General features: G+C 49.2%; 1 protein-coding gene across 2 annotated transcripts in view; it reads left to right on the forward strand.

Moving 5' to 3' along the window:
- Csmd1 (CUB and Sushi multiple domains 1) overlaps positions 1-20,285 on the forward strand; it is a 1,167,250-nt gene that overhangs the window by 692,479 nt on the left and 454,486 nt on the right. For both annotated transcript variants that reach the window (XM_058580132.1, XM_058580135.1), the window contains exon 8: positions 2,480-2,601. In XM_058580132.1, coding sequence (XP_058436115.1) covers positions 2,480-2,601 — 122 coding nt within the window. The remainder of the gene's footprint in view (positions 1-2,479; positions 2,602-20,285) is intronic.

A 20,285-nucleotide genomic window follows, 5' to 3' on the forward strand; every position in this document is an offset into this window, starting at 1 on the left:
TAGGACACGTAGAGCTGTGCTGCTCCTCCATGCATATTTCCAACAACTCACTCAAAGTAGAACCACTGGAGTCATAATTCCCCTCCAAATGGTAGATCAGTTTTAATAAGTCAAGTGGGAGTCCAGCTTCAAAGCAGGCAGCCAACGGGCGGGGACTGCTGGGCCAACGGGCGGGGACTGCTGCTTCTGGTTCACTTGTTGGTGACATCTGCATGATTAGGGGCCCTGGCTCTGAGACTCTAGTGCCACGTGTCCTTGAGTCTCTCTGTGCCTTATGGCCTCCTGGGAGCTAGGCCGAGTGTGTACATGTATCTCGTGTGTTCGAGCCAGACTGGGATTTGAAGTTGACTGATAGGCATGGCCAAAGATGGTGAGATTTGGTCACCAGGTGGGGACAGCTGGGGCTGATGCCAGGTTGGGCACAGATGCAGGGGGTGGGCCACAGTGGACTCCCATGCACGACTTCCCCAGAGCAGAGCTGCTTTCTCAAAGTGTGACGTGCTTAGAAAGGCACTGTGGCTACACTGATTCATAGTCAAATAAACAAGTATTTATTGAGTGTCTCTCTGATGTGCAAAGCTCTAAATGATTCAAAGTTCCAAAGTATAAATTGTATCATAAAGGTCTCCTAACTGGAGTTGTGCACTGATAACTGTCCTTTTATGGTTTTCTAATTAATCCTGTTAGCATAGTGTGCTTTAGGTGAATTCACGTCTGAAGTCATGGCACTCTCAAGAACATGTTGCTAAAGGCATCTGTTAGGGAGTGAAGACTCATTGCCCATTGGAGGGGTGCAGGCTCGCGTTGTGCTTTCTGTCAGAGACCTTCAGAGCCGTGACACACGCACTGGGTTCTGAAAAACAAACTTGTGCCCATCTTTATTTAGGCAATGCAATTCATTTGGACAGCAAATACCAATTTTTAAAAGTAAATTTTGGTTGGGTCCAGTGGCACATGCCTTTAATCCCAGTGGCTTGGGATGATGAGGCAGGAGGATCACAAGTTCAAAGCCAGCCTCAGCAACTTAGTGAGGCCCTAAGCAAGTCAGGGAGATGCTATCTCTAAATAAAATATAAAAAGGGCTAAGAATGTGGCTAAGTTGTTGAGAGCCCCTGGTTTAATACCTGGTTTTTAAAAAAGTGAATTTTAACATAGAGTAGGCCATTTTTTAGCTGATTATTTCCATAGTATATTTAAGCAATGGAAAAGTTGTCCAAAGTGATCTTGTCACATTAGCATATGAAGGACAGCAGACATTGTGTCTGGCCCTGGGGTCTGCAGACAAGTAAGGACACATCAAGAAATCCCGACCCAATGGGAAAGGAAAAGCTGTAGGTACGATCACCTAAAGAAGTGTTATTGGGAACAGACGCGCTCTGTGTCACTTTATGGTAATATAAATGGGGAGAGTCAGAGGGGCTGGGGTGCAGGTAGCAGCCCACCTCAAGCCCACCTCAAGTGCACGTACCTGGACTCGGTGTGAGGCTCCTAGGGCAGTGACTGGCCTGCTGGTGCTCATTCCAGGGGAGGGGGAATAGGCCCCTATCAGGTCAGGTCCCTCCTGGGTCCCTTCCTGGGAGGCCCCTGTGCCTGATGGCGGTGGTGGTGGGGAAACGAAGCCCAGCTTCTTCCCTGTGCGCCTCTGTGAAGTCGGCTTCTCCTTTTCCTTCCCAAGACCCAGCCGAAGTGATCAATGTTGAGTCTCGAGTCTAGGAGACGTTAGATTTCCAAATTCACCTATTGTTAAAAAGACTTCCCCAAAGAAGAAGGCAGGCAAAGCACTTTTACCCCCAACCCGAGCCGCTCATTCTGGTCGGGGATTGCTGTGCTTCCCTCTGCCTTCAGGCCACCCTCAGGATGGAGAGACGGGAGGCGCTGCTGTCTTCCGGCTTCCAGAGCCCATTGCTGTCTTCGTTCTCCACACTTTGAATAACATCCCCCTGCCTATGTGCATTGACTGTAAGGACCCTGGCATCGTCTTTGTAGAGAGAACTCAAGGTTGAAAGAGGCTTGGGGACCGTCCTTCTGCCCTCCTCATCTGAGCAGGGCTGGGCCAACGGGTGGGGACTGCTGCTTCTGGTTCACTTGTTGGTGACATCTGCATGGTTAGGGGCCCTGGCCCTGAGACTCCAGTGCCATGTGTCCTTGAGTCTCTCTGGCCATGTGGCCTCCTGGGAGCTAGGCCGAGTGTGTACATGTATCTCGTGTGTTTGAGACAGACTGGGATTTGAAGTCGACGGATTGGTACTGACATTTTCTATGGTGCTGTCACCGTGAGGTCATCCTGTGAGCCTTTGCAAATCCAATATGAACGTTTCCTAGCGCATGTTGGGACACTAACCAGGAACCCGCAGGCTGAGCAGAATCCACCTCTGCCAACTTTAGTTCATGTCCCTTAGAAGCTGATTGAAGTCCCATATGAATATATCTTTCACACACCATCAGATGCCGTAGAAGGTAACCGTGTTTCTGTTTCCAGCCAGGACCTGTGGATCGAATCTGCGTGGGCCCAGTGGCGTCATCACCTCCCCGAACTACCCGGTTCAGTACGAAGACAACGCACACTGTGTGTGGGTGATCACCACCGCTGACCCCGACAAGGTGAGGCTGCGGCTCCCAGGGTGTGCTGCCTCAGGTGACACGCGGGCTCGGGCCACTGTGTAAAGCACACCCCCCTTACTTTGCCACTGGCATTGAAAGTCCAGCACTGCTTGTGTCCAATGCCCACACCCGGGGAAAGCAGTGTAGTCAGCAGGGTCACGCTGTCCTCTCGCTGTCCTTTCCTGGTGGTGCCTAGCTAGGTCTGGGCATGCTGCCCTCAGGGGTCGCAGCCCTTCCCGCTGTGGCTGTCCCATCGGCGGCTCCACCCAGGCCCAGTGTTTCTGCACATGCCACTCAGTGTGATGGCCTCTCCTCCTGTGCCTACATGCAGAGAGCACATTTTACAGCACGTGAAAACTCACAGGCTCTTTTTCCTTAGGATCTCTGTGCTTTCCTAAAAGCCAGACGGGTGGCCTTGCTTTTGGTGATTTCTCACCTTAGGTGGCACTAAGTAGCAGGTGTGCTCCCCTGGCAGTAGAGGACAGTGGAGACAGGTTAGTTCTCATGGGTGTCTCACACACAGCCTACAATTGTGTTACTGCATCTGAATAATCCACCAGGAGAGTGCATTCAGAATCGCTTGTGTTTGCTAGAGTTGGGCTGTTTTTAATTTGGTTGAAACGCAATTGGGATTCCTACCAGTGGAAACAGGAAAACAAAGGTGGTACATCTTTATATTGATTTGATTTAAAAACTGACAGAAAATCATTCTGAGTGTGGATTTTAGATAAACTAAAATAAACAATGTTCAGAGCCTATGTTTATAGTAATATTAGATTCAGAAAGATCACTCCGCTGCGGAGTCTCCAGTCATTCGAAGCAGGGTGTGTCTGCAGGGCTCACCGGGTGGGGTCTGTATCTGCGCACTCTGGGTCCTCTGCATGGCCTCCTGGGTGCCCCGAGCACCCGCCCAGGAGCAGAGCCACTCTGACTGCACTGGGGGAAGTCTTCTGGATGCCTTTTCTTTCCCTTGCTGATTTCTGTCCTGCAGCAAGGCCACTGCTGTGTGACATGACAGTGGTAATATAAAGGGCTGTGGACTTCCTCCTTCTACACAGAGGGGTCTGGAGCTGCTACAGCTCTTGCCAAAGACCCCGGTTTTATGATGGTTGGGTCCTCAGTGTTCTGGGGCCATGTGTCGCCTGGGCTGAGTCGCTCCACTGTGGCCCACTCAGTTCTCCGTATGCAGGTCAATAACTTACCCAAGTCCCTACCAAGCTCTGCCCCTCAGTAGCTCCATGACCTTGGGCAAGGGAGCCGAGTTCCCTGAGCCCCAGGGACAGATAGTAAGAGCGTGTGATAAGAAGACTTCTCTGGAAAGTGGCTGTGAAGAGGACCACATCCACATGCGTGCCTAAGTAGCTGCAATACCGTGGCCAACTTTCAGTAGTAAAGATGTAAAGTTAGTCAACAATATGACGACCGTTTGCCAAGCCGTTGCATTTATGTGTCTGTCAAAAAGGAGTTTTATTTAAAACTGAATTTTAAAAGTATATCATGTTACTAGTTTAGAATTGTTTTAAGTAATGTCTACATTCACTTAAATTTAAACATTATTCTGTTTAATCTCTAGCAAGGTAAATTATTAGACCTTGGGAATCTAGCAAAGGTCCTGAAGCTTAGATGGAGAAGCTTTAGGGAGACATACCCGTGCAGTCCACCTTGTTGGGGATGCCCTAGGCAGAGTATTGAAGTAGCTCTAGAAGGTGGCATGTACTGCACTGGGCGTCCCTGCGAGGGGAATGCCACTGGGGCTGAATGATCTGACTGGGACATTGTGAAGCACTGGGTGTGCTACTGTGCCATTACAGTAAGTCACAGGCTTAGTTGACGTCCACATGTTCCATGTGGCCCTGTGAACATCACGTGAGGCCATCACACAAAGGCAGTGGGTCAGAGAGCCACTCGGGAGCTCCAGGCAGCCACCCCAGCAGGTCCTGCGGTCTCTGTGTGTTCTTATGCTGTGCTAAGCTCATCCCCGATTACCCTAATCCCTGGCGACCACTGCTACCCTCAGCTGCTCCCAGAACCTCGCACTTCCTGCCCTGGGGCTGAGACCCCCACCAGTGAAGCCCTCTGGAGTCCTCTTTGTCTTCAGGGCACAGACCAAACCCTGAGCAGGAGGCTGCTCCCACAGCCCTTTGCCAGGACGGGGGGACAAACACTCCCTCTAGTGGTGGGGCAGGGAGTCCAGAGGTGCAGTCCACAGGGCTCTGCAGGCTTCCCAGCAGGAGGGAGCAGTGCCCATGGAAACAGCCCAGCTCCACACTCCAGGTGGGGTTTCTCCTGGTCCTTCCCGCATGTCCTTTAGGATCACAGTCAAAAGCAAACCAGGCCCTGCTTTGGGGAAAGCCCCCGATAAGACACACATGACAGCAGCCATTGCATAAGCTCTCCCTACAGGCCCCTCCTGTGCGCAGGAGGAAAACGTGTGGCAGTAGGTTCTAGGAGAGGTGGAGGCACAGCTGCGAATCTGCTCTGACACTCTGAGCGATGGACGATGACAGTTGACATGGAGCGGGCTCAGAGGCAGCTCTAAGGGAGAGGATCCCAGAGTTGTCTGAGCTGGAGGCTGAGCAGGACGTGGTGCCCAGTTGAGGGTGAGGGAGAGGGAGGCCCAGGCGGGGCCCTGGTGCAGCACTACGTCCTCCCACATGGCTCCACTCTGAGTCGCTCTCCAGCAGGTGCTGTGAGTCGTGGGAAAGGGAAGGAAGAACAACTTGGAAGGTGGGTGAGGAGCCCTTCTAGTGCCAGCTGTGCTCCGGTTTCCCTGGAGGAGCCTCGCCAGGCCCACTGTCCTTGCACCAGGGCTCACAGCACCCTGACTGGTATGACAGTTGTCCCAGTTTGGAGCAATGCATTCTCCCTTCCTCTAACCACGAAGGGACCTCGAGAACCAATGGTGCTATGTGGAGGGCTGTTTGGTGGTCGGCAGCAGGGGGTGAGGACCTGCTGCGAATCCAAGCAGACACAACTCCCAGAGGCAAACCTGGAGGTCACAAGTGTGTCGTTAACACTGGAAACCAGAGACAGGGACCGAGGTGTCAGGAGTAGTGAGGAGTCATGGGAAGCCATGCCTTGTTTCCTTTCAAGGACCTGTGAAGGGAGGGTTTGCCCTCAGCTGCAGGGAATGCCCTCGCACCACTTGGCCGTACACGCGGTCAAAGGTAAGCTCTTTTCCTGTGAGAGGAACACTCAAAACTCTTCAGCTGAGAAGACTGTGCCTCCGAGCTAATCTTCAGGTGATCTCATGAACACCTTTCCAGTATTTTCAAATTGCATTTAGGTGCATTTACACATGCATGATGATAAATGTTCTCTAAAGTACATTAAAGATATGCAGATACACAGGATTTTCTCCCTCTTTCCAAGACATGCAGAAATACTGAAATTTCTCATTGAAAGGGAGCTCAGGGTCCCTGGTGCCTGAAACCAAGGTTCAGGAAGTCAGAGCCCCGAGCTCCGGAGGCACCCACAGCACTTCACTGCCATGTGCAAGGAGAGTCACTTCCTTTGCCTCTCTCTGGTGTGCCATCACTTTGATGAATCATGTAAGAAAATGGAACAATGAGATGATATTGGAAACAATCGAACACACTGACAGGAGCTCTGGTCAGAGGGACAGAAGAGCCAAAAGGGCAGCAGCAGGAGAGTCCACGTTACTTCCCACAGCACAGTGACCCCCTCCAGGGCCCTGGCATTACCATTCTCTGTCCATGCACAGCAGCGACATCTCATCCCGGGGCAGCAAGGTGGCCAAGGCTCTCCAGACTTTGGTCCCAGGCAGACGCACTTTCCATGAAGACGCACGGCCTCTTAGACCAACACAGGGAAGAAACCCTCCACAATGTGCCTGGCAGAGTTCCTTGGGCCCTGCTGAGTCAAGGCCTGGGGTGCAGCTCCCAGGGAGCCGGAGGAGAAAAACACCCCAAAGCCAGGAGAAGGGACCATCAGTACACGGCTCCCTGTGGAGTGTGCCCCATGCAGAGAGCAGGTGTCCACCGTCCCTCTGCTGTGCCCAAGTCCCCAAAGCCTCTCCTCTTGCTCTTTCCCTAGACTCCCCGGGCGTCTAGTTAGTCAAGAACAAGAGTGTGTTCTTGGACTTCTCCAGGCTGATTGCTGAACCTGCCCCAGCTGTAACATGCAGACGATGGCTTCCGTGCACTTTGGGGCTATGTTTCTCTTGTCTGTGTTGGAAGTTTCACTTTCTCTGTCGTCTGTGCAGATTTCGGAAAGGTCGTGTGTGAGCTCGGTTGATTCTGAACACCCAATCATTCGCTTACACTTCAGGAAACTTGTGTCATTCTGCTTCATCACTTATGTTGTAGAAAGGTTCAGAGAAGGAATGGAGAATTCCAGATCGATCCCCTCGCGCACACCAGCACTCTTAGAACACCACTTAGACACCTGAAGGCATCTCAATTAAGCAGAATTACCATCCAAATTAAGCACCAGTCATTGCCATTAAGTATAATTAGGCTTAATTTGATTCCTTGGGAGACATTTCAAATAAGCGTTTTCCGAAGAAGCAGCGCTGGGTGAAGAAGTTGTGTTACAATGGAGCAGAGAAAGGAGGAGTTATGTAAAGCCTCCAGACAATGACTCCTGCCAGAGCACTCATGGAGAGTTCTAGAAGAATCCCTGTCCCTCCATGTGTGTGCTCGACCTCATCAGATATGCAAACTCTTAACAAATAAGGCAGAACAGAAAACAGAAACTCCCAGGGTTGGGAGGAGGCGAGTTCATACAGTCTGTGATTTTTGAGACCTGAATCCTCTCTTGATGGTGCGCACTCTCCTGGCCGGGACTCTGGATGGATCTTGTATAATCAGGAGCCGTCCATCAGGTTTTGCCAGTTATTTATAGAAAATTGCTCATAGAAAATAACCAATGGAGGAAGCTTGGAGTCTATGGAATGTACATTACATATATTTTGGAATGTCAAGTTGAGAGGAAGACTAGAATCTATCATTAAAAACCTAAAAGGATTAGGAGAAACTAGTATGTAGGATGTTCTATGTAGAAAACTATAAAAAAAATTCTCTCAAGATTTAATTCAGTAGATAAGCAGATTTATTAAACTCAATTACAAGTGCTTTCTCCATAGTACCACCAGAAAAACTCAATATAAATAATATAGCAATAAGATATTTAAAAAACCACTTTATGTAAACACATTCAATAGTCTACTATTTTTAGATAGCATTCTTGATGAATCTGTGATCCAATACTTGAGAAATATATATATATATATATATATATATATATATATATATATATATATATAAACACATATATATACACACACATACATGTTTGTGTATATGTGTGTGTATGTATATAAACCAAGTATAGGAATTAACAGAGAAGGTCTGAACCTGAAGACTCACTCCTGGGGTAACTCCTGGGGTAGTCATTGAAAAGACTGACTGTATCCTACAGGAGCACTGTTGTGCTGTGCCGCAGTCTGGCTAGGCACAAAATCACGAGCCACTCAAGCAGGAACAAACTTTATTTTTTGAAACTGCCGCCAATGTTCTGTACGCCCCCGCCCCCGGGAAGATCTCCCATCCACCCACGTGGCATTCTCCCAGAATCCCCAGAGGAAGTTCCTCCCCCGGAACTCCCTCCTACTGTACTTCCCCAACCAATGGGAACTCTCCAGGAGTCCCGTAGCAGGCCAAGGTGAACAGCAGGAGTCCAATATCCATATGAATGCAAATATTAACATAATCATATCATCTCCATGGCTAGCTGGCGTCACCTTTCAACCAAAAATGCCATGCATCATATACTTGGCTGACTCTTAGCAGTGCTGAACACCTCTGTAGGCATGTACATACAGGCACACACCCTACGTGGACTCGTGTACATATGTAGCAGCTAGATTGAGAGGAGCATGTGATTCAGTTCACAATGCCCATGAATTAGGCCTCAAACACACACACACACACACACACACACACACACACACACACCTACACACCTACACCTGCATGGCCAGCCCTCTCTATTCAGGATTATGCAGTCTTCCTTTTGAACATCTAAAGATCAAAAATGTTTTTTAAAAAACTGTATTTTTGCTAAACACCTACAGACTCTTTCTTGTCTCTGTTCCCTAAACAACACACTGTAACAAGTGACAGCATTTACCTGGTGCTAAGCACCATGGGTAATACGCAGGAGGATGGGCACACTACGTACCAACCGTACCAGCTCTGGAGGCCTGTGCTCAGTGGAATAACACGTTTGAACTTTTCTCCCTGTCCACGTTTTCATGGGTGCGTTATAGTCGGACATGATGATGGGATTTGTTGTCACATATCTGTACATGCACACAATGTAACAATATTAATTTTGATTAAGGAAATGTTCAAAATTTCTGAAAATGGTTTTGGCAGGATAGTGAACAGCAACTGTGGATAACCTTCACAAATGCTTTCAGGAGAGTCCCAGGGTTCCACTGTACCTCACAGAGCAGAAACTGTAAAATCGGCTTAAAGGAGGTTCAGTAGATGAATGCCCAGAAACACAGCAACCCTCCGTGCCAACTCCCTCCCTGTCACCTGCCCACATCATCTCTCCTGGGACTTCAGGGTCTCCACAAACCCCGATGCTTGAGTTTCCATTGTTTAAATCTCTGGCTTCTGTGGGGAAACATCCCTGTGCCTAGTGCACGCCTGTGTGTTGAGGGAACTGGGAGGCTGAGGAGGGCCATCAGGTCCCCAGTGGGTGCAGCATCTGGGAGCTGGGTAGGTCAGAGGAGGGAGGGAGGGGGGAGGGAGGGAGGCTGAGATGGGCAGCGGTGCAGGAAGAGGGGTCTTCCAGGAGCAGTTGGGAGTGAGGAAGGACACAGCCAGGCCTCTTACCCTGTCCTGAGATAGGTGGCTTGGGAATATCACTCAAAAACGAAATTTTGAGTCCCAGATGCTGCTCGGACGTAGGCATTGCAGGTGTTTTTTTTTTTTTTTTTTTTTTTTAATTTATTGATTTGTTCTGATCAGTTTACGTGACAGCAGAACACTCTCGATTCATTGTACACAAATGGAGCACAGTTTTTCACTTCTCTGGTTGTAGGCGGTTTTTAAAGTGTTCTCAGCTCCTTTGCAGCCCAGGGGAGGAGGCGGGCTGGCTGGAGACAGGATGGAGTCGGGAGCATCGTACCCTGAGGCCCTCCGTGGCTGTCCGTGAGGCTGGACCTCAGTGTGAGAGCCTTCCCACCTTCACAGCTGAAGTGGAGTTCAGGCCAGCATTTACTCTTCAGTCCCAATGTCAGTTCCCTTTCCTTTTGGAAAGGTGGCATCCACTTTGAGAGGACCACAGTCTCCTCCCTCCCTGTCCCTCCCTCCCTGTCCAGCAGCTGTCCTCTCCTGTTCCCTGCCTTCCTTCTGCTTCCTTTTCCCTCTTCCATTCTCCTCCTTCCGTCCTTCTCCTTCTCCCTTTTGATAGCTCAATTCAGAAAGAGATCAGTTGGCCCCATCCTACACAGCAAATGAAGAATTTAAATGTTCTCTTTAAGAAAATGAGGTGTAAATGTACTGTATCAAAGAAAGGGTGCAATTAGAAAGTGCGTTTTATTAAGATTGTCCTGCAAAGGTGGGTGGACAGACGTGAATGCGGCAGGGTGTCGTGGGAAAACCAGGGATTTACTGTAATTAATGGAGATGATGCTAGCCTAAATCATTCTAGTGGCCTCATGTCTAGAGCGAAGAGAAAGTGGAGTAGGGAGATATTTCATCTCAAGGGTAGGTGATTCATCACAGCAATTTATGCATTTATGTTATATCTTGTAAGCAACAGCTCTTAATATCTAAAGTAAAATAACAACCATCGCTTAGCTCTGATGCTTGTGAAAAGCTACAGCTGTCCACTAGCTCCTCCATTGGAAGGGAGAATCAGCCCCTCTCACTGTCCAATGGATTGTTGCAAAATTTGAAGTAACACATTCACATAAGTATAAGGGGACATTCATTTGCATTCAAGTTCATAACTTAAAGTTAGGATAGAAATTTATGTATGAAGGTTTGTGACATTTTGAAGTGTAAGTGGAACCCTACCTTTCTGTGGACCTTGTACCCACTGGGGTCCCCGCCTGGTGGAGACACAGAGATCAGGCCCATGGCTATCTCTTGGAAGGGCACGGAGCCCCCGTCCTTCCTGATTCTCTGTACACCAGGCACGAAGGCCGGTTTCCTGTCTACGAGCTGTTGGAGTGAGATGCCGGCCAATTCTTTGCTCATTGCACTTAACAGGGCTTAGTTCTTTTGGCTGACGTCACGAATCTTGGGCTGTTGACTCGTCACTCTGTGCTTGTCAGCTCTCCAGTGTACTCAGCCCTGGCTGCCAGCCTTCCACTGCCCAAGTCCTCCCATTATCACCACTTAGTGCTACTCTCATGAGCCGGGCTGGGGTCTCCTGGCTGCCTCCTGCTCAGGCCTCTGAAAATACCCTTCCTGGGCCACATGGGCACTGCTTTCTTCTAATATGCCTCTTCTTGACATTCTGAACCAAATTCAATTATTTCTATTGTCTCTTTTAGGAACTGAAAAAGAAAAGAGAGAGCAGGCCCTATGTTTTTGACTTGCTTGTGATGAATCAATCTCTCCCTCTTCCTCCTCTCTCTCTCCCTCTCTCTCTCTCTCTCTCTCTCTCTCTCTCTCTCACACACACACACACACACACACACACACACACACACACAGGAAACAGCATTTTTAGAAGGGCCAATCAGGCATGCACCCGGGAGAGCAAAGATGACCAGGAGATGCAGACAGCTGGGGCGAGCTTTTGCTTGGTGACAGTGGATGAGCACCCAGCTCCACGCATGGTTATTTATAGAATCAGAGCAGGGCAGGTGTCCAGGTAACACTGTTGGGGAAGAGGCCACAGGATTTTCTGTTTTAGCATTCTGTTTTCATTTTTAATAAAAATGACTCAGTGAAAGGCTATTCGGGTGATGCTGTGCTCCCAGCATGCCTGGAAGGAGTTGTGCAGTCCTCCCAGGAGAACATCCACTGGATGCTCTTCATGAGAGTGAGGCGGAAGAAGCCTGTTTTCTTTGGAGCCCTGTTAGTTTCACATGTGTGAAAGGAAGTCACCTTTTATTTGACTTTTAATATGATATGTGTTTATGTTACATACTTATTTTATGCATTTACACACATTTTTCTTTTTTAGTTTTTCTCATTTTTAGTAAGTACTTGAGTAGCAAAACCACACACAAAAACCTCCACCAACAATTCGTGGACCCAGGCTCTCCTACAACCTGAGAAGGGTCCCTGGAGGAAACAGCTGGCATCTCTGCCTGTTGCAGATCACGTTCTAGGAGGGAGATACCAAGTATAAATCAAAAGCCCAAATGAGCAGGACATTCGAATCCTGCAGATGATCTCCTGCTAAAACAGGGTGGGGGAGCAACTTGGGAGGATTCAGACATATGCCCAGAATGAAGCAAAGGCTCGACGAGGTGCCACCCCAGCTCCAGGGACAACTGTTGGCTTTGTGTTCAAAGGTGGTCACCCACAGATCCCGATTTAGCAAAACTGAGACTACACCGTAAGTCCTTTACGCCACTGCTCTCCTTCTGACTTAACGGTATATACAGAACATCTTTCTAAGCTCAGATAATTCAAATTTTTTAAGAAAATAAGTATTTCACTGAAAGGACTTGCTGTTGCTTACCATTTAGCAGTTAACACAGTCTTCCTACCTTTCACAACTGATGGCAATAGTGTGTACAACTTGCTCATGGGCAGGTCTCACAGATTGGGGATTTTTGCCTTCTGACAAAATGTTGTACAAATTTCCGTGTAAATTTTACCAAGTTGAGGAATGACACAGTGAACAGTGTCAGCAGGGGGACTTGTGGCTCAGGTCGCCAGAGCCTCGGTGCTTCTGTGTGGCTCTGGCTCACCTGTGTGTGGACTGGACGACTGGACGTGTCCTTCCCTTCACCAGGCTGAGTGAGAGGCCAGGGGAGGGGAGGGGCGGAGCTCCTGGAGATTCTGACACTTGGCCATCCACTGCTGTCCCCTAGCAGTTGGTCTCTGTGCCACTCCTCCCAAGCAAAGGGGCTTCAAATCCCCAACCCCAAGTGATGACTTTGGCAGCTCCCTCTCCCCTTCCCCCACCCCCTACATTATTCATACATTATTTCTCCCTCTTTGGCTTTTTTCCTTTCTCTCATATCTATTTGAAAAAAAATTGCTGAACTTAGGCACTAAACTTGCTTTATGAACAAGAGGGTGAGACTGAGTCCCTTTGTCTTGAAGTCAACCCCTCAGCAGGGAGGGACGTCCTGGCTTGTGCGTCAGTGCACTCAGGGGCAGGAGGAGGTCCTGCCACGCCTTAGAAGCCCCTGGACATTAGTTCACCTTTCCAGGGAGTGACGGCCCCTGTCCCAGTGGCCACTCGGAGTGGCTGTCTCTTCTCAGTGCCCAACTTGATAGGTGCTAGTGAAGCACTGAGCAGTCTCTGTGCTTGTCACTGCCCCTTGGAGTGGACAGTGAATCCCGGCCCTCGGCATAGTGGAAAGCAGGTGGCAATCAATACGGGTCAGAAGACCAATCAGCAAATGGGCAGTGGGGTCCCTTTGAAGACTCTCCCGGGTCACTGTCTCACAGAAGGAAGTGAAATGCTTTCTTTTGCTAGAAAGAGTCAATCAAGATGACACGTGGCAAAATGTCCTTCCAGGACACTAGGGACGAACACATTCCATGGATTCTCATCAGAACACCCTGTGGGAGGCGCTTGGGTGACCTGTTGAACAGCTAAAGGCTGTGGAGTGTTAGGTGGTTCCCCTTCTGGGCTCGCCCCTCATCCTCCCCACCCCTCCCCTTCCTCCTCTTGAAGAGCCCTTTGTAACTCACGGTGGGGTGGCGTCTCCCTCTGTGCCCCTGGGCTCCCTCCTCTAATGTGGAGAAAAGAGAGCCAGTCTTGGAGTCAGGGACCAGCTTCAGCCTCAGCTTTGCCCATTCCCAGCTGTCACTCTCGGGAGAGACTGTACACCTGCCTCCAGTTCCTCGTCTCCCAGATAATCTTAATAAGGACATGCAGTAATGAGCAGTAGACCACAGTACGCCTGCAGGTACTGGGCAAACCCACGCACCAGGAACTGCTTCTAAGTTCTGAATGTCGCCAGACGTGATCACTAGGGTGTCTGCGACCCTCAGTTCCCTCTTTTCACCTTGAATGTCTCTGCATCCCACCACTCAGGTCCCTTTTCTCTGCTTACAATGACCATTGATCTAAACCACTGACCAAGCACGGGACCACATGGTCACAGTCCCTGGCTGTCTCTGGGTATTCTGGCTGAGGCTTTGGAGCTTGCAGATCCAGAGAGACTGCCCCCTCTTGCTGGCCAGTCTGTAACCTGCATCCTTGATCCTGGCCGTCACTGGACCCAGGAAGCCCACCTGCACCACACACCTTCACTCCTCCAACACCTTCAGCTGGGCAAGGACTCATGGCCCCTGGATCCTCGTGTTCTCCCTCGTCCTTTCCACGGTCACCCTGCCAGGCTCCTCTCAGGGCGTCTCGCTGTGCTGTGGCTGTCCTCCTCCTCAGCCCTGTGTCTCCACTCTCCACCTAATTGACCTTTCACAATAAATCTGAAAAGCCCTTTTGAAAAGCATGAATATGTGCATAGCGTGCCTAAAGTCAGATCAGTATGCGGTCTCTATTTTAAGGGATGATTTAATACAGATAAGAACAGGGCAAAAGAAAAGATCTTGAAATCTTCCACTAGGAGCACCTGGTGATGCACTTGCTGGTGCTTCCTCGGAGCCTGTCTCTCCGTGTCGGTAAACCAAGCACACACAAAAAAGCTGTGCTCTCACCTCCCTCCTCTCCTCACTCCCTCCTCCTGGCCTGTCTTAATGGCATCTTTCAATTCTAGGTGACATTCTGGTTCTCAGGTGGCTCTTCCACTTCACAGCTTACCACCTCTATCCTCAGCCATCATCTATTCTCTCCAATGGATGAACGATATTTCTTTTACCAGTTTTTCCTCTTAGCAAGCGTGTAGGCTGCAGCCATTCTTGGAAATCAGGAACCTGGCTTTAGGGCGCAGCTTCGTGTTCACACTTTGGAAGGTATTTCAGGAGGACAAACTGTTTAAATTGGAACCGTGTCAACATTTTGCACATTCAAAAAAGTCACACTTGCTGCCGAATGCTTACCATGTGCTGGAATGCAGTCCATGAGCGCTCCTTCCGTGACCTACAGATGGCAGGATTCCAATGGTCCTGCCAAAGTGGGACAAGCCTGTCATCCTGCAGCGTGACCTCCTTCAGTAATCTCTTTGCACCATTTATCCCGGGGCACATGACTGCCGCTCCACTCCTGTGGCTTACCTGTGTTTCTCAACCTGTTTGCCATCACAGTTCTGTCACCTTGACACTTTGTGTGCTGTGCTGTCCCCACAGGGGGTCCCTTCCCCCACCAAAGGCAAAAGCAGGGCCACAGGGTAAGCCTGGGTATGACTGAAAGTGGACTCACCACAGCAGCGATGGCAGTGATTCTGCATTTTCTTGAGAGCCTATTTATTAATGAATCAACCGTGTAATTTATTATCTGAACCAAAATACTTTCGGATTAAAGGGTAATGCTATTAATAATCAGGATGGAAACAGTCAAATACTATAACTCTCTCAGGCAAACGAGGGTCTGTTGTTTTAGTCAGCTTTTTTGCTGCTGAGACTAAAAGTCTCCACCAGCCCAATTGTAGAGGAGGAAAAGTTTATTTGGGGTCTCACAGTTTGGTTTCAGAGGTCTCAGTCCATGGACAGCAGACTCCATTCCTTGGGGCTCAAGTGGTGGCTGAACATCATGGTGGAAGAGTGTGATGGAGAGAAGCAGCTCACAGGATGACCAGGAGGCAGAGAGAGAGACTCCACTCTCCAGATACACAATGTATACCCCATAGCCACGCCCGCCCCCAATGCCCACCTCCTCCAGCCACACCCCACCTGTCTCAGTTACCACTGAGTTGGTCCTATGAGGGATTAATTCACTGATTAGGTTGAGGCTATAACCCAATCATTTCTCCTCTTGCATTTTCTCACACATGAGCTTTTGGGGGACACCTCACACCCAAACCATGGAACCTGTGCCATCCTATTACAAGATCAGGGGAAGCCCTCCCTAGAGGGAGGAGGCCACGAGGTGTTTCACTGTGGGAACAGGCATGGGAGGATCATCTGTGCTCCCCAAAGGCAGGAGAGCTGGACACCGGCCACCGAGGAGAGGAAGGAAACCCTGAGCAGCAGGAGTGCGGGTGGCCAACTCATGCCTTGCTCAGATCCAAAATCAGTGAGTGTATCTCTTTAAAAGCATGCTTGATTGTTTGTTAATGGTAGCCACCTTAAAAGTACATCTTAGGAATCCTAAATTGGAAGAAATACAACATTTGCATCATCGTTCAGCAAGACTGCATCTAAAGGATCTTTGAATCCCAGTCCCGCGCGCTGTCTGGGCCAAGGATCTGTACTCAACAAATGGCTGCAATAATGACTATTCTGGTGCGTTCTACCCACTAGGGAGGTGGGATGGAGTGCTCTAGTGAAACTTCTTTTGTGAAAAATGTGCCTAGCCATCTCTAAGCTACCAATCCCACACATCTACATATTACTTGGGTCCTAAAAATGGCTGAATATATTGCACTAATATGTTTCCAGACAAACAAAGCATTATTTTTATAGAACATCTATTGCACACAATACCCCGAGTGCATCTGTCACTAGGAAGCTGTGGTGGTGCGTTCTGCGTGTGAGTGGCGCCTGGCGGTGTGTTGCTTGGCGTGAGGCTGCTCAGTGTTTTCTTTGGTGCATTGTAACTGCACATGAGAGTGAGTGGGGTCCACGCTGGCATCCCTACAGGCGCAGAGCACATGTGGTTGGTTTCCTTCCCATTGCCTTGTCTTCCCTCTCCTCCGCTCTCCCTCTCTCCACTGCTGTCCCTTCTGGTTTGGACAGTGCCATAGCCAGGAGCTCCCACCAGTGTTCGGACTTACAGGGAATATTCCAAAGCTCTTGATACTGTGTTCTGCTTGTCAAAGCAATTCTCCAAGTGATGCTTTGACATGTATGTTTGAAAGGCAGTGTTAACGACCTGGTAATTGTTTCTCTGGGTTTCCACTGAAGTGTGAAGTGGGCTGACAGCTGTCAACCAGGCAGGGGCCCGTGACAGTAAGGGAGAAAAAGGGAGCCTGCTTTTCCACCCTCAGGCCCCCATTCTGTGGTCAGATGTGAAGCCACTGATGGAATAAGCCACTGGGGTAGGGACGGGCAGTGTGGAGGCTCCTGCCCTGAAAGGTATGGGTGGTGGGGTGCAGTCACCGTCATCTCCAGCCACGGCGGAGGTTTGCAGCACCCAGTGCAGCATCCTGGGGCGGCCTGAAGTCAGTGGAGTGCTTTTGAATCTCCCTGTTTGTGGACGACTTGCAGGGGCAAGAGGCTGGCATTTTGTATGACAGTTTTTGCTTGAGGACTGAGCCAATCATGCTGTCTGCAGGGCCACGTCTGAATTCTAACACGGAGGGTGAGATGCTCCCACTGAGCAGCCGTGCTCCTGGGGTCCACTCAGGGGCTCTGGATTTGAATTTCTCCTGTCTGGCGTGGCTGGGGATTCTGAAAAGTTTTCCATAGTGTGTACATACAAGAGTTGTATGCACTATTTAGAGTGTCACTTCAATGTGTGCTGTAGCCACAGCTTACTCTCCTGTTGTTGGTCGGGATTAAATTGTGTAGCTTTAATTTTCTCCCATTGAACATTGGGAACATGATCCACTTCGATATTTGTTTCATGGAATGTTTTAATATCACATTTTTCTGACTTGAGCCATATACCCTATGATTCAATGGTCATCTGAATCTATCCCATGAAAAACTCTGGCACTGCGGTTGTCTTACACCTGTCTCTCTCTCAGTGCACACATATGAGTATATAAATATATATCTGCATATAGATTTAGATGTGTATAAACATATATGTAACTAAGTCAACATAATTGAATAAAAAACAAAAATAAAATTCAAAATTTAAATTTAGATTGGCATAAATTTGAAAAATAAACTGAATTAAAATTATGAGCCTCAAGTATGTAGGTAGCTACCATATACATTTTATATTTACATGTAGCTCAAGTCTGCCTTGATGTAGAATTCAGGAAAATGAACTACAATACATAAACGCTTCAGCCAAGTTGGTAAGTTCGTCTATATGGCAGACTTTAAAGTAGGCTCATGGTGTACATGTCAGTGCTCATTCTCGCCTGCCACCAGCCCTCAGTGGGCTCTGGTAGTTGGGAGTTGGCTAATTCCCCAGCATTCAGACTGTGACTTCCAGCTAGCACACAAGAAACCTGGGTGATGTCCCAGGAACAGAGAGACAGGCTCTGCACTCTGTGTGGGTGGATGGCAAACCTTGCTTGCTGGGGACTCCAACTACGTACCCACACGGTCCTTGGCACCGCCAGCAGAGCCTCTCTTCCTCCACCTGCCAGAAGCTGGTCCTTGCCCTGGTACTTGCTCTCTCGGTAGGCCTGGCTCTCTGTGCCCTAACACTGGCTGTGGTCTGTTTCCCATGGGCCCTGCTGCCCACCAACTGTGGCTGCAATCAGGAGTGATGCCCACACATGGCTGGGGACAGGCTGCTGTTCTGGGTGTGCCTGGGGACAGGCAGCTGTTCTGGGAGTGTCTGGGGACTGGCTGCTGTTGTGGGTGTGTCTGGAGAGCAGGATCTTGTTCTTGGTGTGGCTGGACACGCTGCGGTGCTTCATCTATTCTAATGTCTTTGGAATATCTGCATTGTTCACCATCCCTTCATGGTTGGTTATGAAGTGTGCCTCTAACGCTCCTGTTAACATGGTGATATTTGGAGGTGAAAACCTTGGTTCACAAGGCTGAAACCCGATCAGTCCAACCTACCTTGAAGGGACTGCCTGGTGGTGACTGTAGGCAGGTGGGCCTGGGTGAGGAGGTGGTCACTGGGGTGGAAGGAAGTCTTCCCTGAAGCCCTTCCTCCCCTGCCCTCTGCTTCCTGACCTGCCATGAGCTTCCCTGTCAGCCCTTCCCCATGATGGAGCCCCATGCAGTGGAGCTGGTCATCTATGAACTGGACCTCTGAGCCTGTACTTTTCCTTCTCTAAGTTGTTTGTCTGGTATTTGGCCACCTGACATGTGATGCAGAAGCTAAGACATTTCAAGTTAACAGATGCCCAACTTTTCCCAAAAGGCTGGGGTCCTGATCAAGGCTGCTGTGGGCATGAGGACCATTGCTGTGGCTTCTACAGCGTCATGGTCTTCAAGTGGCCAGTTGGTTACAGTGACAGCTGTGCTTCTGTGTGCAGTTGTTTTGGGAAACATTTCTCTTACAAATATCTCATAAATCTTTGCGTAACTATCAAGGAACAGATGCAGGATTAGACTGTGTATTGAAGCCCATGTCACAGACGTGGGCTCATAAAGTAGTTTACCTAACAGGGCAGTTAATGACCTCCAAAAGTGGGATCACGCTCCTGAGAAGACATGTCCAGGCTGTGCATCAGCAGATCACGGGCTGCTACAGCTCTGAATGGTGACCTCAGTTCAGAGCCAGCCCCGCATGTGCCCAGGGGTCTGCAGGTGGGTACACGTGCAGCCCAGGCCGGTCCTGCACCACCAGGGGCTTTCAAGTTCCTCTTCCGTCCATCTCACAGCTGTTTGCTGGCAGGTTTTGGGGTGGTGCTGGTTGTTTAAGGATATCACCTCATCAGGCTCTGCTTAGAGCCTGTCACTGCAAGGTGACTTCCTCAGTGCAGCTTCCCCTCCGCTGCCCCCAAATAGCCTACAACAGATTCCCACACCCAGTAACTATCAAGAAATATGAATGATTTCCATTACAAATAGGTGAATATTTCATAACTGAATCTGATCTTTCCTAATCTGCATCAAAAGACTTTGGAGTCTATTCTTCTGGTGCAGACAGCAGCTTGGAACCCCATGAGTACCCTACATCACCCCTTTTAAAACAAACACCAACCGTAGGAACTCTTTAATACCTACTACTTATTCCAAAATGCCATGGAGATCTAGTTTTGTTGAGCTTAATAACATTTGCATCCCATAGTAGTGTCATCACCTGACGTCACTGATTCTCTCCACGGAGCTGCACAGAAGCTAAGCTGTCAGGTTGGCACAGTTTTTTGACGTCCTCAGTGAATGTGTCTTTGTTTTATAATCATTTTTGTAGCATTGTCCAGCGCTTTCTGACAGCAGCACCTCCTGTGAGCAGAGCACGTGTGAGACACCTGGATTGTTGTTTTCTTTTTTCACTGGAAGCAAAGCTCTCCAGTGGCCCACAGTGCATAGGTAAGATCTGTATGGACACTCACAAGATTTCTCTCAAATGGAGATTTTGTCTGCAGATATGAAGGCAGACTATTAAATATATCATGGCCTTTGCTTATTTCAAAGACCTGTGTACAGCACAAAAGGAAAGCCACCCATTAAAGCCTTTCTTCCCTCACATGTGCCCTTCAGCTCTGTGGGGCTGTCAACCCCGGGGGAGAAGCGGTTTCCTCGGAACTGTGGAAATGCTCTGTGGTGCTCTCCATCAGCTGCAGCCTCCCAAGGCCCACCGCCCCTGTCCTGTGATTCTGCTGTGTGCTCACGATGACCTTACATGCTCAGCATGAAGTTTGCACC

Source organism: Marmota monax, unplaced genomic scaffold (assembly GCF_021218885.2).
Source record: "Marmota monax isolate L192 unplaced genomic scaffold, Marmota_monax_Labrador192_F-V1.1 WCK01_AAM20220418_F8-fsc00195, whole genome shotgun sequence".
NCBI classification, from domain to species: Eukaryota; Metazoa; Chordata; class Mammalia; order Rodentia; family Sciuridae; genus Marmota; species Marmota monax.